Here is an 18,878-nt window from a genome sequence, read left to right on the forward strand (position 1 = left end):
GTGACAACAAACAAAAATAAAACACTAAAACTACATGGCTCTCTGTAACCTAAAGGGGTGGGATGCTGTGGGAGGTAGGAGGGAGGTTCAAGAGGGAGGGGACATATGTATACTTATGGCTGATTCATGTTGAGGTATGGCAGAAGCCAACACAATACTGTAAAGAAATTATCCTTCAATTAAAAACAAATAAAAAAATACAACTCCATGGCCACTGATAAACACATTCAAATGCTAACAAGACAATTACAGCAAAGACAGTATTATATTAATATAGCTTTTAAAAGTTCACATTCATTATGCCATTTTATCCCATGAAGCCACCCTGTAAGTCAAGGGTCCATTTAACACATGAAAAAAAGACCGAAACTTAGAGTTTAAATCACTTGCACAGAACCATACAGCTAATCACAAATGGCAGAATCCAAAACCAAGGACACAGTGATACAGAGAAAGAAATAATTTTGTAAGTCAGGCCTATCTGAATTTAAATCCTACCATTTATGACTTGTAAGATTGGAATGGACAGTCCATGACTCCGCTCTGTACACTGCTTAATCTCCAGTGTCTGGAACCAGTGTAAGTAAATAGTAGGTATCAGTAAATATATGTTAAAAAAAATTACCCCCCCCCCAAAATCACAACTTCTTTGGATCTGTTTCCTCATCTGTAAATGGAAACCATAAGTCCCTGCTTCATATCTGCTGATGTAATGTATATACAAACATCTGGTAGTTATTTAAGAATTCACAGACCTGACTGTTTGGTGGTTTTTTCACAAGACCACTCATCCCTTCACTTCTCCCATAGGCTCCAAGGAAGTAGCAGAAAACATATTTCAGCATGACTGGCAGGCAAGCTAGTGGTAATGCAGATGGGCGTATAAAGAACTAAACTGGTGTGGTTCAATAAGGTAGCCTGCTGTTCTCTTTATCTAACACAGAAATGACAAAGGATCTTCTAGAAGAATCTGTCAGCTTGCTTGCTAATTTCAAAACAGAAAGTTCTGGGGAGGGAAGCACCTAATCTCTAAGATGCAAAAAAGAAAGGAGGGAGGGATATCTAAAGATAAATAAGACAATAAGAATACTGAAGTGAGGAGATCCAGAGTACCCATACTGAAATAATTCAGCCTAAGAAGGGGCCCATCCACTTCTCTGTAAAGTAGCATGTTCTTTCCAGTAAATCTAATTCTAATGGATGAAGAGGTCTTTAGGACCACTGCTAAATTCTGCCAACAGAGATAGAAACAAAAGGTAGATACTTTTGATACAAAAGCTTAAAAGCAAAGGGAAATGGTGCTGCAAATGGTACCATTGAGAATATGAAAAGACAACTCACAAAAAGGGAGCAAATATTTGCAAATCACGTATCTGCTAAGGGACTTGTACCCAAAATCACAAAGATCTCTTGGAACTCGGTAATAAAGATAAATAACCCAATATTAAAATGGGCAAAGGACCAGAGTAGACATTTCTCCAAAGAAAATACACAAATGATCAATAAGCACATAAAATGATGCTCAACATTATCAGCCACTGCTGCTGCTGCTGCTAAGTCACTTCAGTCGTGTCCGACTCTGTGCAACCCCGTAGACAGCGGCCTACCAGGCTCCCCCGTCCCTGGGATACTCCAGGTAAGAACACTGGAGTGGGTTGCCATTTCCTTCTCCAATGCATGAAAGGGAAAAGTGACAGTGAAGTCGCTCAGTCGTGTCCGACTCTTTGCGACCCCATGGTCTGCAGCCTACCAGGCTCCTCCGTCCATGGGATTTTCCAGGCAAGAGTACTGGAGTGGGGTGCCACTGCCTTCTCCTATCAGCCACTAGGGAAATGCAAATCAAAACTACAAAGAGAAACCACTTCACACCCACTAGGATGGTAAAACAAAACAGATGGACAACGTCCATCTGCAAACAAATGCATAAAGAAGTTGTTACATATACACAATGGAATATTACTCAGCTATGAAAAATAACACATTTGAGTCAGTTCTAATGAGGTGGATTAAACTGTAGCCTATTACACAGAATGAAGTAAGTCAGAAAAAGAAACACCAATACAGTATATTAATGCACATATATGGAATTTAGAGAGACGGTAACGACAACCCTATATGCAAGACAGCAAAAGAGACACAGACTTTTGGACTCTGTGTGAGAAGGTAAGGGTGGGATGATCTGAGAGAACAGAACTGAAACATGTACATTACCATAAGTAAAACAGATGACCAGTGCAAGTTCAAAGCATGAAACAGGGCACTCAAAGCCAGGGCTCTAGAACAACCCAGAGGGATAGGGTGGGGAGGGAAGTGGAAGGGGTGTTCTGGATGCGGAGGACACATGTGTACCTGTGGCTGATTCATGCCCATGTATGGCAAAAACCACTACAATATTGTAAAGTAATTAGCCTCCAATTTAAATAAACTAATTTTTTTAAAAAAGATTTACAATAATAAATATGTATGGCTTGGTGAGGACATGGACAAACTGGAACTCTCATACATTGCTAGCAGGAATGTAAAATGATGAAGCTGCTTAGAAAAGTTGGAAGATGCCTTAAATGCTAAGTTACCATGTGACTGAGCAATTCTACTTCTATGTATATACCCAAGAAAACTGTAAACATATGCCCACACAAAAACTTGTACAGGAATGCTTGTATCAACATTATTTATAATTGTCCAAAAGTGGAAATGACTCAAATTTATCTATCCATTGATGAATGGATAAACAAAATGTGATAAATCCATACAGCAGAATTTATTAATAAAGAGAAATAAAATACTGATACATACTACAACTCAGATGAACCTGAAAAACATTGTACTAAGTGAAAGAAACCAAACACAGAAAAGAAAGGTACATACTTTATAATTTCATATATATGAAATATCCTGAATAGACAAATCCATAGGGACGGAAAATAGATTAGTGGTTGCCAGGGGCTGAGGGAAAGTGCAGTTGGGAGGGCCTGTTCATTGGTACAGGATTTACTGGGGTGATGAAAATATGCTGGAATTAGATAGTGGAAACAGTCATATAACTAAAACCCACTGGGTTGTACACTGGGCGAATTTTACAGTGTGTGAATATTATATCTCAATAAACTTTAAAAGCAAAGGTGGATAAAAATTTATGCACTGTGCAAGAAAATTCTCCTAACTTCACACTCTAACTTTCAGAGAGTGGCAAGTGGAAGTAGGAACACAGATATCTCATACTGTGGATCCTATGGTTCCCCTTGAAGATAGAGCCTGCTATTTCTCAGGCACTGTGAGAAATCCATTGAATTCTCCAAATAAGTCCCCTAAGGATAAGCCTCAAGACACAATTAGGTACAAAGGTCACAGGAGCCTGCAGTTAAAGTCAACAGAGATACTGAGGAAACTCAATGTGACGCTTCTCTCATCACTGAAGCCAGGTTTGCCCTAGCCCACCCAGAGGACACCAGAACCTTACCACTAGCATCATCACCTCAAAACTGAATTCAAAGGCTTTCTTGGTGGCTCACTGGTGAAGAATCCTCCTGCCAATACAGGAGACATGGGCACAAGTAACAAATACACGTTGTTGTTGTTCAGGCACCAAGTCATGTCCAACTCTTTGCGACCCAATGGACTGCAGCACACCAGGCTTCTCCCTTAAATTTCATGGAGTTTGTCCAAGTTCATGCCCATAATAAATAGATGGCGGTGGTACAATTCCAACCAAAGGAAATTTAGTCAAGTTTAATATATATTACAGTTATTTAAACTGAAATTTAAGTGAAAAAGGTGAAAAGATAAGGGTGTATTCAGAAAATAGTACCTAAAGTTGCAGAAATCTCAAGTCAGGCTTGAAGCTTAATTACAATATAAAGTAATAGAAAAACTAGCCAATAATAGAAGAAAAATACTAACTTGCATATAAGACTTGTGGGCCAAAAGCAGCATTATTTCCCCAGTAAAATGCCACTATATTCTATTTATACAGCAATTCAAACCCCCCGCCCTTGCTCCAGCCACGCTCTCATTTTAGTCTCACAAAAACCTGAAAAGATGTCATTGTCCAGCAAGGTCAGTCTGACTCCAAAGCCTAAACCTTCAGTATCACACAATTCTGCTTCCTATAAAACTAAAAATTTATACTTTTTCTCAAACCATAAACAAACATCAAAGACAAAGATATTTTATTAAAACCAAGTGGTGAATGTGTATTTATTGAATTTTTATTCATTATTCCTTAATTCTACTAGTATTCCTTTTACATATTTTTTAAGTCTTTTTAACTTTACATTTACTGAACATTTAAAAAAAAGCAAAAAATGAAACAAAAATATTTGCAACGAAGTGACAAAGAGTTTAATATGCCTCATATTTAACAGCCCTCTCACAAATCTACTAATCACAGACAAACCAAAAGAAAAATGAGCAAAGGACCTGAAAAGCATATTAAACACTGAGATATCATCAAATCTGGCAAAGAAGAAAAGACCAAAATAATCAATGTTAACGTGAAGAAACCCAGGCCTAGCCTCTACGGTCACTCTGGACCTGGTTGCTCCTGAATCACCTCATTCACATTTTTTTTTTAATATCCCACAAGTTGGCATGTTTGTCTCTCCTTTAACTGAACTCTTAAAGGACATCTTAATCCTTTTTACATCCCCAATAACTAGCATCTACCCTCTAAGTGACACTCATGAATCACTAAGCAGTATGTGGATGAAAGACAAAATCAGAGCAATCAGAAATATCTGGGCCTGAGATGACAGTGAAGAAGGCTAGACTCTGACAGTATTACTTCCTGAGGCCTCTGCATCTTATCATCCACCCAGCTGCTAAAGGCAAAAAATAAAGATTGAGTCATCAATGATTTCTCCTTTCACACGCAGATTAAGAACAGCCAATATGTATTATGAAAATAAAGCCTTAAATTACTCAGAAAAATATCAATTTCTTATACTTTACCATTTAAAAGCTTCATAAGGCAGAAGAGTGTTTCTAATGAATAATCAACAAAATGGTGACTCTCAGATTTCCCATTTCTACAATGTATCCTAGTTTACTACTGTCATTAAAGCAGTAATTATCTGAAGCCAAAGATAGTTGGTACAACTTAAAAAAGCTATGCAAAAAACACTAAACAACTATATTCCTAGATGTAAGCCATATTTAACCTAGTGTTAAAGGTTAATGTATCGCAATGATTTGTGAGTTAAAAAACACTATTGGCATAAGTCAAATAAAATAATGACTATAAGGAGAAAAAAATTGCGCTCATCCTCAAATAGGCCCTTTTCGTAATACAGATTGGTATGTTCTTGGTGGGATTATTGGTGACATACCAATCTTTCCTCTTGAAAATAAAGATATGTCTTTTACTAAATGTCAGGAGACAAATAAAAAATGTTTCAATTTTTACCATTTTTTTACTTCTACAGTTAAAAAAAGAACTTGTTCAGTAATTCACAAAAATCAAATTCAAACATAAATATCTTTTGGCTTTTTAACATTCACATAGAGTAGCATTTAATAAGTGAAATGGATTATATTAAAGACATTATTCTGAAATTACACATAAATTCATGATGATTCTCCAAAATAAAATAATAAAGAACATAATTATTGACATATAATTAAGAACATATATAATAAGTTTTGGCTGCTGAAGTTTAAAATTCAAAAAGAAATAAATCTGCATTCAGGTTAACAAAGAAGGGGAAAAAAGGCATCCCAAAAGAGTCACTGCCTCAAAAGAGGGTATAAAAAGTTTTAATGCAAATAAAGATTACTATAATAAGTATCAGTGACTAGCCAATCATAAATTCTTAACATTTCAGAAAAGCAGATAATTTTTAACTTAAGTGCCACAGAAAAACTCATTTTAAATTTCATATATGAAAAATCTACTTTTTTCTGGGTAAAGGAGAAGAGAACTTAGCAAAAATTCTCTTAATCTTATCAAAAATGTAGTCCTCATCTTATCAAGAACTACTAAAACCCAGCAAGAAATATAGGCATATTTAATAGATAACCTAATGACAACCCAGTAGATACATTTATCTAAGATCTTTTTACTGGTAAAAAAGAGAGATGAAACTCTGATATAATAGAACACACAGTAAATGAAAAGGAGAAGGAAAATGGTTTATAAAGCAATAGACCAATCTTCAAGATATTTTGAGTGAAAAAAGGTATAAAATACAGTATGATACCTTTCGCATTGAAAGGGGCAGGAGACTGTGTGTGTGTGTGCGTGTGTGTACACGCTTTTGGTGGTCTATACCAAAATCAGCTTTGGAAAAATACATATGAAACTGTTAACACAAGGGTTATTTGGGGGGAGGATAAAATGGTAGCCGGAAAGTAGTAAAAGGTAAGCTTTCCCTCATTTCATCTGCTTGTGTATTTTGAATCTGAGCAATGTGAATGTATGTATATCAAAAGAAAAAATTAAAAGTACTTTACCTTGCACCATTGTTCCTAATGACTTCCACAGTTTCTTCAACAAAATATCGATCCTTGATGTATGCAAAAATATCATCACAAATTTCATGTAAGCGTGAACGATGGGTGAGGTTGGTCAAGTATAAAACTGGAACAATTAGTGGTTCTGGAAAGCTCTGAAGATTCTGTCTCGCTTTTCTTTCTGACTCAAGTGCTTCCTGATAGGTGAGTCCAGGTCTGCCCGTCACAGCACAGCTCCACACAAGACTGTTGCACAGAATGGTTCGCTCAAAAAAGTCACTGATTCAAAAACACAAACAAAAATGCATTACCTGTCATTCACAAGTTTTATATTAAAAGCTGACAAAGGATTGAGCCTTTATTGCAAAATTTTATACAGAATCATATAACTCATACAAAAATTTAGGGACTGGTCAATTTATACATTAATACAAACATAAGAAAAAGTATATTTAAACTAGACATTTATAGTTTTCAATTTAAAGGTACATTTGGCCAAAATTGGACTGTGATTTCTATCAGTTTTGAAACTGCGTGAAACAAAATAAACTCAGCCTTTCTTTTTCCTTCTAATTTCTAAGCTTTCTATTCCAAAGCAGTCAAAACACTGAATTCAAGCACTTGGCTATGAATTTTGAAAGGGTTTAACATAATAGTGAAAAACTGGGAAATCTAAGCATCTAACAATAAGAGAAAAGTTAAATAAATTATAGTACTTCATACAATGAAAACTCACAGTCATGAAACAGTAAGAGAGTTCTTAAATAATGTAAACAGGAAAGACAACTTTCCAGTTTGCTTCCATCCTATATTTTTTTCAAAGTAAAAGCTTACCAAGACAACTAATGGTTCCCAAGGGAAAAAGTAGGTGGGACAAATGGGGAGATTGGGATGGACATATACACACTACTATATATAAAACAGATAACTAACAAGGGTCTACTGAATAGCATGGGAATTCTACTCAATACTCTGTAACAACCTATTATAGGAAAAGAATTTAAAGTAGATATACATACATGTATAACTGAACACTTTGCTGCACACTTGAAACTAATACAACACTGTAAATCAACTATACTCCAAAAAAAATGTAATAAGTATATAAAAAAAGCTTATCAAAACTATATAGAATATGGTCCACTTGTGTTAAAATTAAAAAAAGAAAGATGGAAGGAAAGTAGAGAAATGGCTTAAGGAAGCATAAAATATTTCTGGAATTGTAATACAAAATATATTATATGTTATAGTAATACAAAAATCAAGGTAACAGCTACAGAATGGGGATGGGATTAAGGGACCATTCTACTCAGTGTTTTTCTACACTGTTGGGATTTCTTACTACGGCACTGATTTCTCTTCAAAACTTTAATTTGGTCATTTTTAAAATGCAAGCGATCTAGTATAGAGATAGACTTCTAAGGTATATTAAGTAGAAAAAACTCAATCACTGAATGATATAATTCCACATGCATTAATATAGTAATAGCAAAAATGTGCAAAGGTTTGCATTTATACAAATACCATAAACAGATGTTCCCTATGGAGAAAGGGAGGAACTGGGAAGGAAGAAAAGAAAATTTGTCATTCTAAATATCTCCATATTGTTTGCGTTTGTAAAAGTATTTAGTTGATTGCTCGAGGTCTTAGTTGCAACACACGGGATCTTTGATTCTTGTTGAGGCATGCAGGATCTTTACTTGTGGCATGTGGAATCTAGTTCCCTGACTAGGAACTGAACCCACTCCCCTTGCATGGAGAGTGTGGAGTCTCAGCCATTCAACCACCAGGGAAGTCTCTATTTGAATTTTTATGATGAGTATTCATGTTTTTGTAACAAAAATATCTTTAAATGGAAAAGGTTAGAAATATGCAAAAAGATTAACAATAGTTGCCTCTAAGTGGCAAAATTTGGGTAAATATTTTGCCCTCTTCTATATTTTGGTCTCCTTTTCAACAATTATGTGTAACCAACATAACTCACAATTCTCTAACTTCTCCTCCTTCCTGAGATTCACCTTCCCTTCTACTGTCATTCTAAAAATTGTTAAAAACTATTACATGCGTATTTCCTCATCAGTATATCTGTCCAGGTTACCCTTACAGTAGGGTCTGATTTTCAAAGAAGATTTGGAATAATTCCATTAAGATAGTTTCATTTGTGTATTTGTCTGTAGTCTACAAGAACAACAAAAAATAAAACCTACAGAAGTAAAGAGAAACTAATCATACCTTAACATAAATGAGATCTAAAGAGATAACACACATAAGCCAAGTTACACGACTGTGCCTGCATGCTAAGCTGTTTCAGTTGTGTCTGACTCTTTGAGACCCTGTGGGCTGTAGCCTGCCAGGCTCCTCTGTCCATGGGATTCTCCAAGCAAGAATATTGGAGTGGTTTGCCATGCCCTCCCTCCAGGGGATCTTCCTGATCCAGGGATTGAACCAGCGTTTCCTGGGTCTCCTGCATTGGCAGGTGAGTTCTTTACCACTAGCGCCGTCTGGAAAGGTCAGACTAATTCAGTACAAAGGAAAATCCTTTTGAAATATGTACCTTTCAGTAATGGAGATAATGGGTGCACATCGTTAAAATACAAAGTAAAAAGTGATTATCTTTACTAGACAGAGGCAGATATCCTTTGGGAATTCAGAGGAAGGGAATAAGGAGAGACAGGCACAAACAAGAAATGCTAGGAAACATCTTTGGGGGGAAGTGGCATTAAAAGTTAGGATGAAATGGAAAAGTAGAGTTGAAGAAAAAATATGTGAGAGAGAAAAAACAATGAATATAATCTGATTTTTATAATAAAATCTATGTCAGATAAATAATTTATTAGCTAAGTGAGAGGCAAGAGACTTACCCAATCAAGGGTTATCAATAGTGCAGAATAAAATGAATGAACAGACAGATCTTGGAAGAGGTCTTATTCAATTTTTACTGCCTAAAACTGCAGTTCACTTAGAAAGCTTCATAAAAAGTCTTGAACTTTTTCCTTTAGAAACAAACATAGGTTCCCAAGCCACACATTTAATGTGCATGAGATATTCTAATAATTTAAGCTGTATCTAGTGGCTCAGAGGTTAAAGCGTCTGCCCGCAATGCGGGAGACCTGGGTTCAATCCCTGGGTCAGGAAGATTCCCTGGAGAAGGAAATGGCAACCCACTCCAGTACTCTTGCCTGGAGAATCCCATGGACGGAGGAGCCTGGTGGGCTACAGTCCATGGGGTCTGAGACACGTGACTGTAGCGACTCACTCAGACACGACTGAGCGACTTCACTTTCACTTTCACAGGTGACCTCTGCACTATGAGGAGAGGAAGAAGGGGTGCTAATCTCCACACAGTCAAAAATCTGCGTGTAACTTTACAATCAGTTTTCCTTATTCATAGTCAACTGTAAGGAAGTGAGGTGAAATGAAAGTCGCTCAGTTGTGTCAGTCTCTTTGTAACCCCTTGGACTATACAGTCCATGGAATTCTCCATGCCAGAATACTGGGTAGCGTATCGCTTCTCTAGTGGATCTTCCCGACCCAGGAATAGAACCAGGGTCTCCTGCATTGTAGGCAGATTCTTTACCAACTGAGCTACCAGGTAAGCCCCAACTCTAAGGAAAAATATACTTCAAATCTAGCTATTTTACACATTAACTAGTCTCTGGTTGTGCTCAGTCACGTCCAGCTCTTTGTGACCCCATGGGCTGTAGTCTACCAAGCTCCTCTGTCCACGTGCAGTTTTCCAGGCAAGAATACTGGAGTGGGTTGCCATTTCCCACTCCAGGGGCTCTTCCCAACCCAGGGACCGAACCCAAGTCTCCTGTATCTCCTGCATCGGCAGGTGGATTCTTTACCACTGAGCCACCTGGGAAGCCCAACTAGTTTAAGACACTGCTATCAAAAACAAAATGGTAGCTACACATACAATTTAAAATTTTCTTGTGGCCACATTTAAAAACTTTTAAAGAAATACTAATGAAATCAATACATTTTATTTAACTCAATATATTCCAAAATATTGCAATATGTAATCAATAATGAAATATTTTACTTTTTTTTTTTGGTACTAAGTCTTCAAAATCCAGTAAATATTTTACATTTATTGTGCATCTTAATTCTGACAGGTGACATTTCAAGTTCTTAATAACCAATGGCTCCTGCATTAGACAACACAGCTCTAGCCTTTGTAGGTCGGTATCTAACAGGCTGGAGTATTTGCAGCCATGGCAGGGGGAAGACTTTGGACTGAGCTGCAAAAAACACTACTTATTTATTTTGATTAATTTTTTACTATTGGAGTATAATTGCTTTATAATGTTGTGTTAGTTTCTGCTGTACAAAAATGTGAATCAGCTTATGTATACATATATCCCCCCTCATCCGTGAGCCTCCCTCCCACCCTATCCCTCATTCTACCCCTCCAGGTCATCAAAAAGCAGGGAGCTAAGCTCCCTGAATAAACGTTATTTAGATTTGTTATCACTGTTCAAAGTTCCAAGGAGAGGAATGGTGTAAGTACCACAAACCTCCACTAAACATGTCAATAGACAACAACCAGTGATGTAGAGCTACCTGACTTCACCAGGTTTCCACAGCCTCTTGTAAAGGGTTTCTACTGTTTCCTTTGTGCTTATCTATTCTACAAAGCTGCTGTTACATTATAGCCCTGCTATGTACAAAATCCACCATTAGGAGGAGGGAGGCAGGACACACTATCATAGTGGTGTGGGAAGCAAGGGGAAATAAAGCCCAAAGCTCTGTCTCCCTATTCAACACCCCTGCCAACATTGCACCATCTCTAACGTTATACACCTTCACTTCTTCCACTTCTGCAATTCTGCTCTTCACCCATTCATCATACTCATTCAAATGTGTGGGGGTTTGTTAATAATACTGAACTCTAGGGGATAGGTTACAGTGCCTCTTCAATTTCAATATTATAAGGCTATAAATAATGAAAAATTTCCAAGAAGCACATTTTATTATTGTGAGGAAAAATTTATAAAATACAAAGTACTATTTTATATCAGTTTAGACTAATATAGATTATTATGTCTCCAACTGATTGCTATAATACATTCCTTCAACAATCCTCTTTACTAGAAATGGGCATAGTACTAGCCCAGAGGTCAAATCCAGACTTCCACCTGTTTTTCTATTTTTATTGGAACACAATATATTTAGGTATTGCCTATGACTGCTTTCTCACTATATCCATAGAGTTGGGTAGGTGCAACAGACACCTAACAGCCTGGAAAGCCTACAATATTGACTATCTGACCCTTTAAGAAATTGTTTGATGACCCCTGCCCTTTACTATTAATTCATAAGGAAAAACTGCTTCTGAGTTACCAGGTCAAGTACTGGTAAGAACACACTTCTAAGGGCAATATTTCTGTTAACTTGCTGAGTATCTGGAAAACCAAAAACCTAGTAGAATAAGGTTAAGAATGAAGTGACATAAAAAACAGAAACCAAATACAATTAAGAAAAGATAAATGCAAAGCATACTTTATTTACTTAATGGCCCAAACTATTAACTAGACATACAACAAGAAAGATTCAGCACAAAACTGCAGAAAAAATCTAAGGGACATAAACAAACTCCTCCATCTGCAAAATAATTAGTAACTGAGAAACCCATCCATAGGTTAAAAACTAACATAACTCGACTAAAACAGCATATGGCATGCAATAGATGGATGGAAAGTATGGTTTATGAACTTAAAACAGACAGCGTGGGTTGGTCTAACAATTGCTTTCACTAAAGGGGTTACAAGAGCAGATTAGGTGCTAACTATGGCCATTGTAGACTAAACATGTCTTATAGACAGAAAAAGCTGCAAGAGGAAAATTACGTTTGTTTTGATGAGGGGGAGTTCAATTAATTAAAAATATAAAGTTTAAAGACACTTTAACAAGATATTACTTTGCAATTAGTGCTGCCTCAGTCAGACTTAAGATAGTGACATACAAGGTAAGCTTCTAAAATCTTCCGATGACACTAAGGTGAGGAATGGGTTTCCCAGGTGGCGCTAGCGGTAAAAAACCTGCCTGCCAATGCAGGAGATACAAGAGACCAGGGTTCAATCCTGGGGTTGGGAAGATCCCCTGAAGGAGGGCATGGTAATCCATTCCAGTATACTAGCCTAGAGAATCCCATGGACAGAGAAGCCTGGTGGGCTACAGTCCATAGAGTCGCAAAGAGTCAGATACGACTGAAGCAACTTTGCATGAGTGCAAGGTGAGGAATAGCAATACAGAATTTTAAAATCTAGACAAAGCCTAAAGCACAAATCAACAAAGGTGAAACATATGGCTCCATCTTTCAGGACCCAACTTAGATGTTATCTCCTATTTGAGGGCTTCCTCATCTCCCCAGCAGTTTTCAGCTCCATCGTCTATGTTTCCATTACACTGGCTCCACAGCATATGTGAATTATATCACTGTGTTCCAGACACACATTCACTTCTCACTAGTGAGCATCAGTGAAGTCGCTTAGTCTTGTCTGACTCTTTGCGACCCCATGGACTGTAGCCTATCAGGCTCTTCCATGCATGGGATTTTCTAGGCAAGAATACTGGAGTGGGTTGCCATTTCCCTCCCCGGGAGATCTTCTCCACCCAGGGATTGAACCCGGATCTCCCGCATTGCAGACAGCCACTTTACCATCTGAGCCACCAGGGAACATATAATAAGCATCATGTGTTGGTAAATAGGAACACAAGCTCTAGAGTCTTAGGTATGTGAGTGAGAACTCTAGTGTCACCAAATTGCTATATAGGTAGTTTTGGACACTGATCTTGGACTTAATTCTTCTTACCCCAATCCCAGCTTTCTCATCTGCAAAAAGAGTACAGCAAGGACTGAATCAACAAGGGAAGAGCTGATGAACAATGAAAACAGGATGTTTTATAAACCAGTCACACTTTTCATTGCAGTCAGGTTGAAACATAAAGCTGGTTTGTCAGTGATGTTGTGGAAGAGACTCCTGCATTGTATATGAAAAATATGACTCACATAAAGATGGGAAATACATTCCAAGAGTATAAATGCCTCAAAAAAGAAGTCACTTTATTAAGGAGGTTTAAGTCACTAGGTAATACAAATCATTTTCCTATCCTACAAAACTAGGATTTCTGGGATTCAGACCTAACTGTTACATTTCCACAGACCAAAAAAAAAAATTTTAATGAAGTTGTTGTCAGCTAACTAAATTACAGAATAAATGTTTATTTAAGAGAGTAAATTATGTACTTTATTTGGCTTGCTTTATCTATGAGCTTCATTTTTCTTATATTTTTTCCCTTATGTTTCATATATAAGTGAGATCATATAGTATTTGCTTTTCTCTGTCAGACATTTCACTTAGCATAACGCCCTCAAGGTTCATAGGCATTGTTGCAAATGAAAGATTTTGTTCTTTTTAAAGACTGAATAATATTCTATTGTGTATTCTTTACCCATCTATCCATCAGTGGACACTTAGTTTGTTTCTTTATCTTGCAATGAACACTGGGGCGGCATATATCTTTTAAAAAAGAATTAGTGTTTTCATTTTCTTTGGATAAATACCCAGAAGTGGATCATATGGTAGTTCTATAAATACCCAGAAGTGGATCATATGGTAGTTCTATTTGTAATTTTTTGAGGAACCCCTATATTATTTTCTAAATGGCTGTCCCAATTTATATTCCTACCAACAGTGCATGAGACTTTGTTTTTCTTTACATCCTCCACAACACTTATTACTTTGTCTTTTTGATATTATAATAATAGCCATTCTAACATGTGTGAGATGATAACTCATTATGGTTTTCATTTGTCTGTCCCGTATGATTAATGATGTAAAGCACCTGTTGGCTCTTGAATATCTTCTTTGGAAAACTATTCAGATCTGTCCATTTTAAAATCTAATTGTTTTGTTATTTTTTTGCTGTTGAATTGTATGAGCTCTTTATATATTTAGAATATTAGCCCCTCGTCAGATATAAGACTTACAAATATTTTCTTCCATTTAGTAGCCTGCCTTTTCATTTTGTTAATACTTCTTGCTGTGCAGAAGCTTTTCAGTTTGATGTAGTCCCACTAGTTTTGCTTTTACTTGTGGTATTGGGTTAAAAAATCATTGCCAAGACCTATGTCAAGGAGCTTACCACCTATGTTTTCTTCTAGGAGTTTTATGGTTTCAGGTCTTATGTTCAAGTCTTTAATCCATTTGGAGTTAATTTTTGTTTATGGCATAAGACAGTGGCTCAGTTTCATTCTTTTGCACTCCAGCTTATGCATTTGCCTACAGTTAATGTGCTATTTTTTAGGTCTTCTTTACTTGTGGAAAGCAGGTCAAACAAGAGTTAGCAATTAATTAGAGTACATAGTTCAAAAATAAAGGAGTTTGAGCTGTATAAGTGGTTACACTTATGATAAGAATACATCTTTGTCATAGTCCCTGTCTCAAAGAATTTGGAGTCTAGAAAAAGAGAAAATGTGATGCAACAAACACATTACATTACAGAGCAATAACTGCAGATAAAAGTTACACTAGATAAAATGGAGGTGGTGACCACTGCTGCTGGAAGGACAAAGGAGGAAGTGTTAGGCTATAATATCAAGTAAGACAGACAAAACATTAGTTAGCAATTAAAAGGTCACTGGCAACCTCTATTAACCAGAGTTAGAGGCAGTTACTTTGCCTTGTGCTAGGAAGTGAATGAGGTGGGGAGCTGTTGTAAAAATCTTTAAGACTGATTAAAGCTATATTCAAGAAATCAAAAACCTGAGCAAATAGGTAAGCATAGTGATCTTCAGACAAATACAAAAGAATATTCAAATTTATGCACTTAAAGGATAATCTTCAAACAAATTCACATAAATCAATATGTAATTTAATGAATTAGTGAAAACAGAAGCTCGCATCACAGTTTCTCCAGACTTGTGGCAAGGGTCAGATTACCATAATCTGCAGACTACCATATACCATTCATCATGAATGCATTTTTAGAAAAATCCCTTTGTAGTCATATAAGAGAAAGTAATTCAAATAAATTTTAACACAAATGGCAATCTGCTTCCAATTTTGCAATTCAAAGTCATAAACAGTTCTGCTTTGCTCAGGATATATGATTAAGTATTTTTGCTCCCAAACCAATCCTATCCTCTAAACTGCTCGTAATTTCCAAAAATCCAAACACTTCAGCACAGAGAAAACAGAAAACAAACAAACAAACAAAAAAACTAGTTTTTTTGTTTTCTTTTTAAATTTTAATGTCATAAGATAATAAAGGAAGCAGTTCCTTAACATTAATGGAAGGTAGGTTTGGAATACCAAAGTCTCTTCCTTTATTTGGCATTTCGGATTTCTCCATGATTATATTAACAATAAATCATCAAGAACCTAAGTATTTGAAAAGTGTTTAATTCAAAGAGGATAAAGGTCATATTTACACACCCTTCTAAGAAGAGTGTCTCAAAAATTATGACTGCTTACATGAAAGAAGAAAAGTTTGAAATTTAACCCCATTTCCTATCTTGTTGGCACTTTTAAATACAACTGTGTGAAAAAATTCAGAACTACCAAGGATTTTAACTTAAATCTTCCTTAAAAATAAGACAACATCCTTGTCAAGTTACTTAATCCAAATTCACTTAAGTAGTTACAAGAGTGAACTCTATTTGAGTAACAAAACAAGTCCGTACAGGAGCAGAGTAAGATGTGCACTCTTATTTATTTAAAAGTATTGTGTGCTGAAAAACTTGTTTAGATGTAACACGTTTACGTGTAACTCCTGTGGAGCTGGAGAAAAAGACTTGCTTAAAAATAAAAGCTTAAAGGAAACGTCTTTCCTAACCACTGCTCATTCCTTAGACAGGTGCAGATGCCTAAAGCCCTCCTTCCATCAAGCCCCTACTCAGAAAAGGTGCCTCCTACACACAATTTATTTGGTTGCTATAACACTCGGTTTCTAAGCCACAAAAGGATTGCTTCTGAGTGGAGAGGATAAAGCATAAGAAAAAGGGAGGGTCCGGCTGTTTCAGCGATTGATCAATTCAGGTTCTCACTTGGAGATCCTGCTTAAACACAGAGATCTGAAACACCCTGTTGTTAGGTGTCACAGGACAAGGCGATCTCTTGGGATACACCAGGCAAGGGACTAAAATTTTAGGGGTTGCAACTACACACGCAGCAGCTCCGGATTCTTATCAAAACAATAGCGAGTGGCACATGTCAGGCGGCCCACATGCTCAAGGGGATAAAGAGGCTGGTTAGGGTTGGAGTTGAACTTGTCTTAACCCCCTCCCCCAACTCCCACCGCCGCGCTCCGGGCTACGGGAAAGTGAAAACGAGGGGGCGCCCAGGGCCCGGCTCTCTCCCCCTCCTTTTCCCCCGCCCGGCCCCGACTTCTTCCTCACCCGGTCTCCCGGGGGCGGAGACGCCAAGTTCCCCGGGGCCGGGAGTTAGTCACCAAGAAGAGGCGGTGACAGAGCGCACGGCTCGCTTCGCACACTAAAGGCCTAGCTGCACGGGACCGGGGGCGGCCGGCTGAGGCTCTGGCGTCCCGCGCTCCACGGCCCCCGGCCCGTCGGGGACCCCCCCTACCCCGCCCCCCCCCCCGCTTCCCCGAGTCTCAACTCCGCTCCCACTCCACCCCCGCCCCTACCCGGGGCAGCTCCAACGTCAGGCTCCACTCCAGACTGGGCAAAACGACTCCCAGCCCCGGCCGTTTCCTGCCCCCGGGGGCGGGGATTCCCTCCCCGGGCCGGGGGACGGCAACTCCGTGCCGCTGACCCGAAAGGGGATCCCCTCGGCCGCCGGGCGGGGATCCCGGAACTGGCCCCGGAGCGCGCGTGTGGCCGCGGCGGGGAGGGGCGAGGCGGGGAGTTTCCGCCGCTCGGCGGCCGGGTGGCAGCCGCGACTAGAAGCGGTCCCCGCAACCGGCGGGGACCAAAGGCTCCTCCGCCCCGGCCGGCTGTCCCTCACGCGCGCCGCGGCCGCTCGGGCCGCCGGGGGCCCCCGCGCAGTCACCGGGTCGGGCTCTGGGGGCCAGAGAAACACGGGCCCGCAGCCACCCGTCACTTTCGAGTCGCCCCGCCAGAAGCCCGGGGCGAGGAAAAGGAGAGAGACAAAAGGACGCTGGGGAGGGAGTCCCCACACTCCCTCGCACCCCCCGCGCCCGGCCCGGCCCTTACTCATAGTGGCGGAAGATCTCGTTGGTGACTTTACAGTAGAAAACTTCCTCGTCGGGCCGCAGGTCCGCGGGCGGCTTCTGTCTCACAAACGGCTTTCGGTGTAGCAGCGGCATCTCGCGTCCGCCCGCGGGCTCACCCGGACCCTCGGCCGCCCGCGCCGGCCCCGCTTCCCTATCAAAATTGGAGGGAAAGGAAAGCCGGTAAGGTAGGGAGCGCTTGGCGGCGGCGGCGTGGGCCGGTCCGCGCGCCGGGGGAAACTCGGCTGCCTTTTGTGTGATTGACCGACCGCGGCTGCCACCCGAGCCGAGGTGGCTGCTGTCGCGACCAGGGTAGTGAACCGGCGGAGCCGCCCCACCTCCGCACACCCGGCTGCCGGCTCACAATGGGGCCGGACGCCCTGCCGCGGGCGGTGCGGGAGCGGCGGCCCCCTCCCCCAGCGCCCGCTCCCTGCCTGCTGCCGCTGCCGCCGCCGCCGGGCTCACAACGTGCTCGGCGCGCAGCCGGCCGGCCCGACGCCGCGAGGGAGTTCGCTGCGGGCGGACCCCGGCGCCGCTCCGCTTTGTTCCCCCGCTCGCCTACACTTCCCTGCCGGCGCTGGCCGGCTACCGAGCGACCACACCGAGCCCCTCACCTGCGAGCACGCCGGCTGCCACTTCTCCACCTTCTCAACTACAAAGGCGGCGAGGGGAGGCTCTGTCCCCCCGGGGGGTCGCTTCTCGCCGCCCCGCCGCACCGCTGGGCGCCGCTTCTCCCGCTGCCACGGCCTGGCTCCGCGCGGGGGATCGCGTCCCACCGCCACTTCCCCGCCTCTCGGAGCTCCTGGGAAGTTTCTGATCTACTTTCGGCTCTGAAGGAGGAAGAGCTGTTGGGAGGAGCTTTTCACTTCTCGCTTCTACCTTTTTATTGGCTACTCGATGACTTTTACAGCCTGTCACTGATACAGGAAGAGACGGCGGAGAGCCTGGGAGAGCTACATTATTAATTAATGGAGCAACCCCTAGTGAAGAATCAGAAGCATCCTCCATGTTTGCGATTATCAGCCCAAAGATCTGGGGAGAGCGCTGGGGTTTCATAAACACATGGCTAACAAAGTAAAAGCCTTCCTCTTCAAGTCTGGCAGCAGCGCTTGGTTCCACGATGGGAAAAGGATTCCGATTAAGATTTAACTAGTATTTTAAGGATGGGACGAGAGATAAGGAATAAGAAATGAATAACCTTTTGAAATTTTCTTCTTCAGAATTAGAAT

At 40.2% G+C, this 18,878-nt stretch overlaps 1 protein-coding gene across 2 annotated transcripts in view; it reads right to left on the minus strand.

Moving 5' to 3' along the window:
• BAZ1A (bromodomain adjacent to zinc finger domain 1A) overlaps positions 1–18,603 on the minus strand; it is an 88,032-nt gene extending 69,429 nt beyond the window's left edge. For both annotated transcript variants that reach the window (XM_027520811.1, XM_027520810.1), the window contains exons 1-3: positions 18,264–18,603; positions 17,633–17,803; positions 6,451–6,729 (exon numbers count right to left, since the gene is read on the minus strand). In XM_027520811.1, the coding sequence (XP_027376612.1) occupies positions 6,451–6,729; positions 17,633–17,745 (392 nt within the window). In that variant the 5' untranslated portion in view covers positions 17,746–17,803; positions 18,264–18,603. The remainder of the gene's footprint in view (positions 1–6,450; positions 6,730–17,632; positions 17,804–18,263) is intronic.
• Positions 18,604–18,878: the final 275 nt, after the last annotated feature.

Source organism: Bos indicus x Bos taurus, chromosome 21 (assembly GCF_003369695.1).
Source record: "Bos indicus x Bos taurus breed Angus x Brahman F1 hybrid chromosome 21, Bos_hybrid_MaternalHap_v2.0, whole genome shotgun sequence".
NCBI classification, from domain to species: domain Eukaryota; kingdom Metazoa; phylum Chordata; class Mammalia; order Artiodactyla; family Bovidae; genus Bos; species Bos indicus x Bos taurus.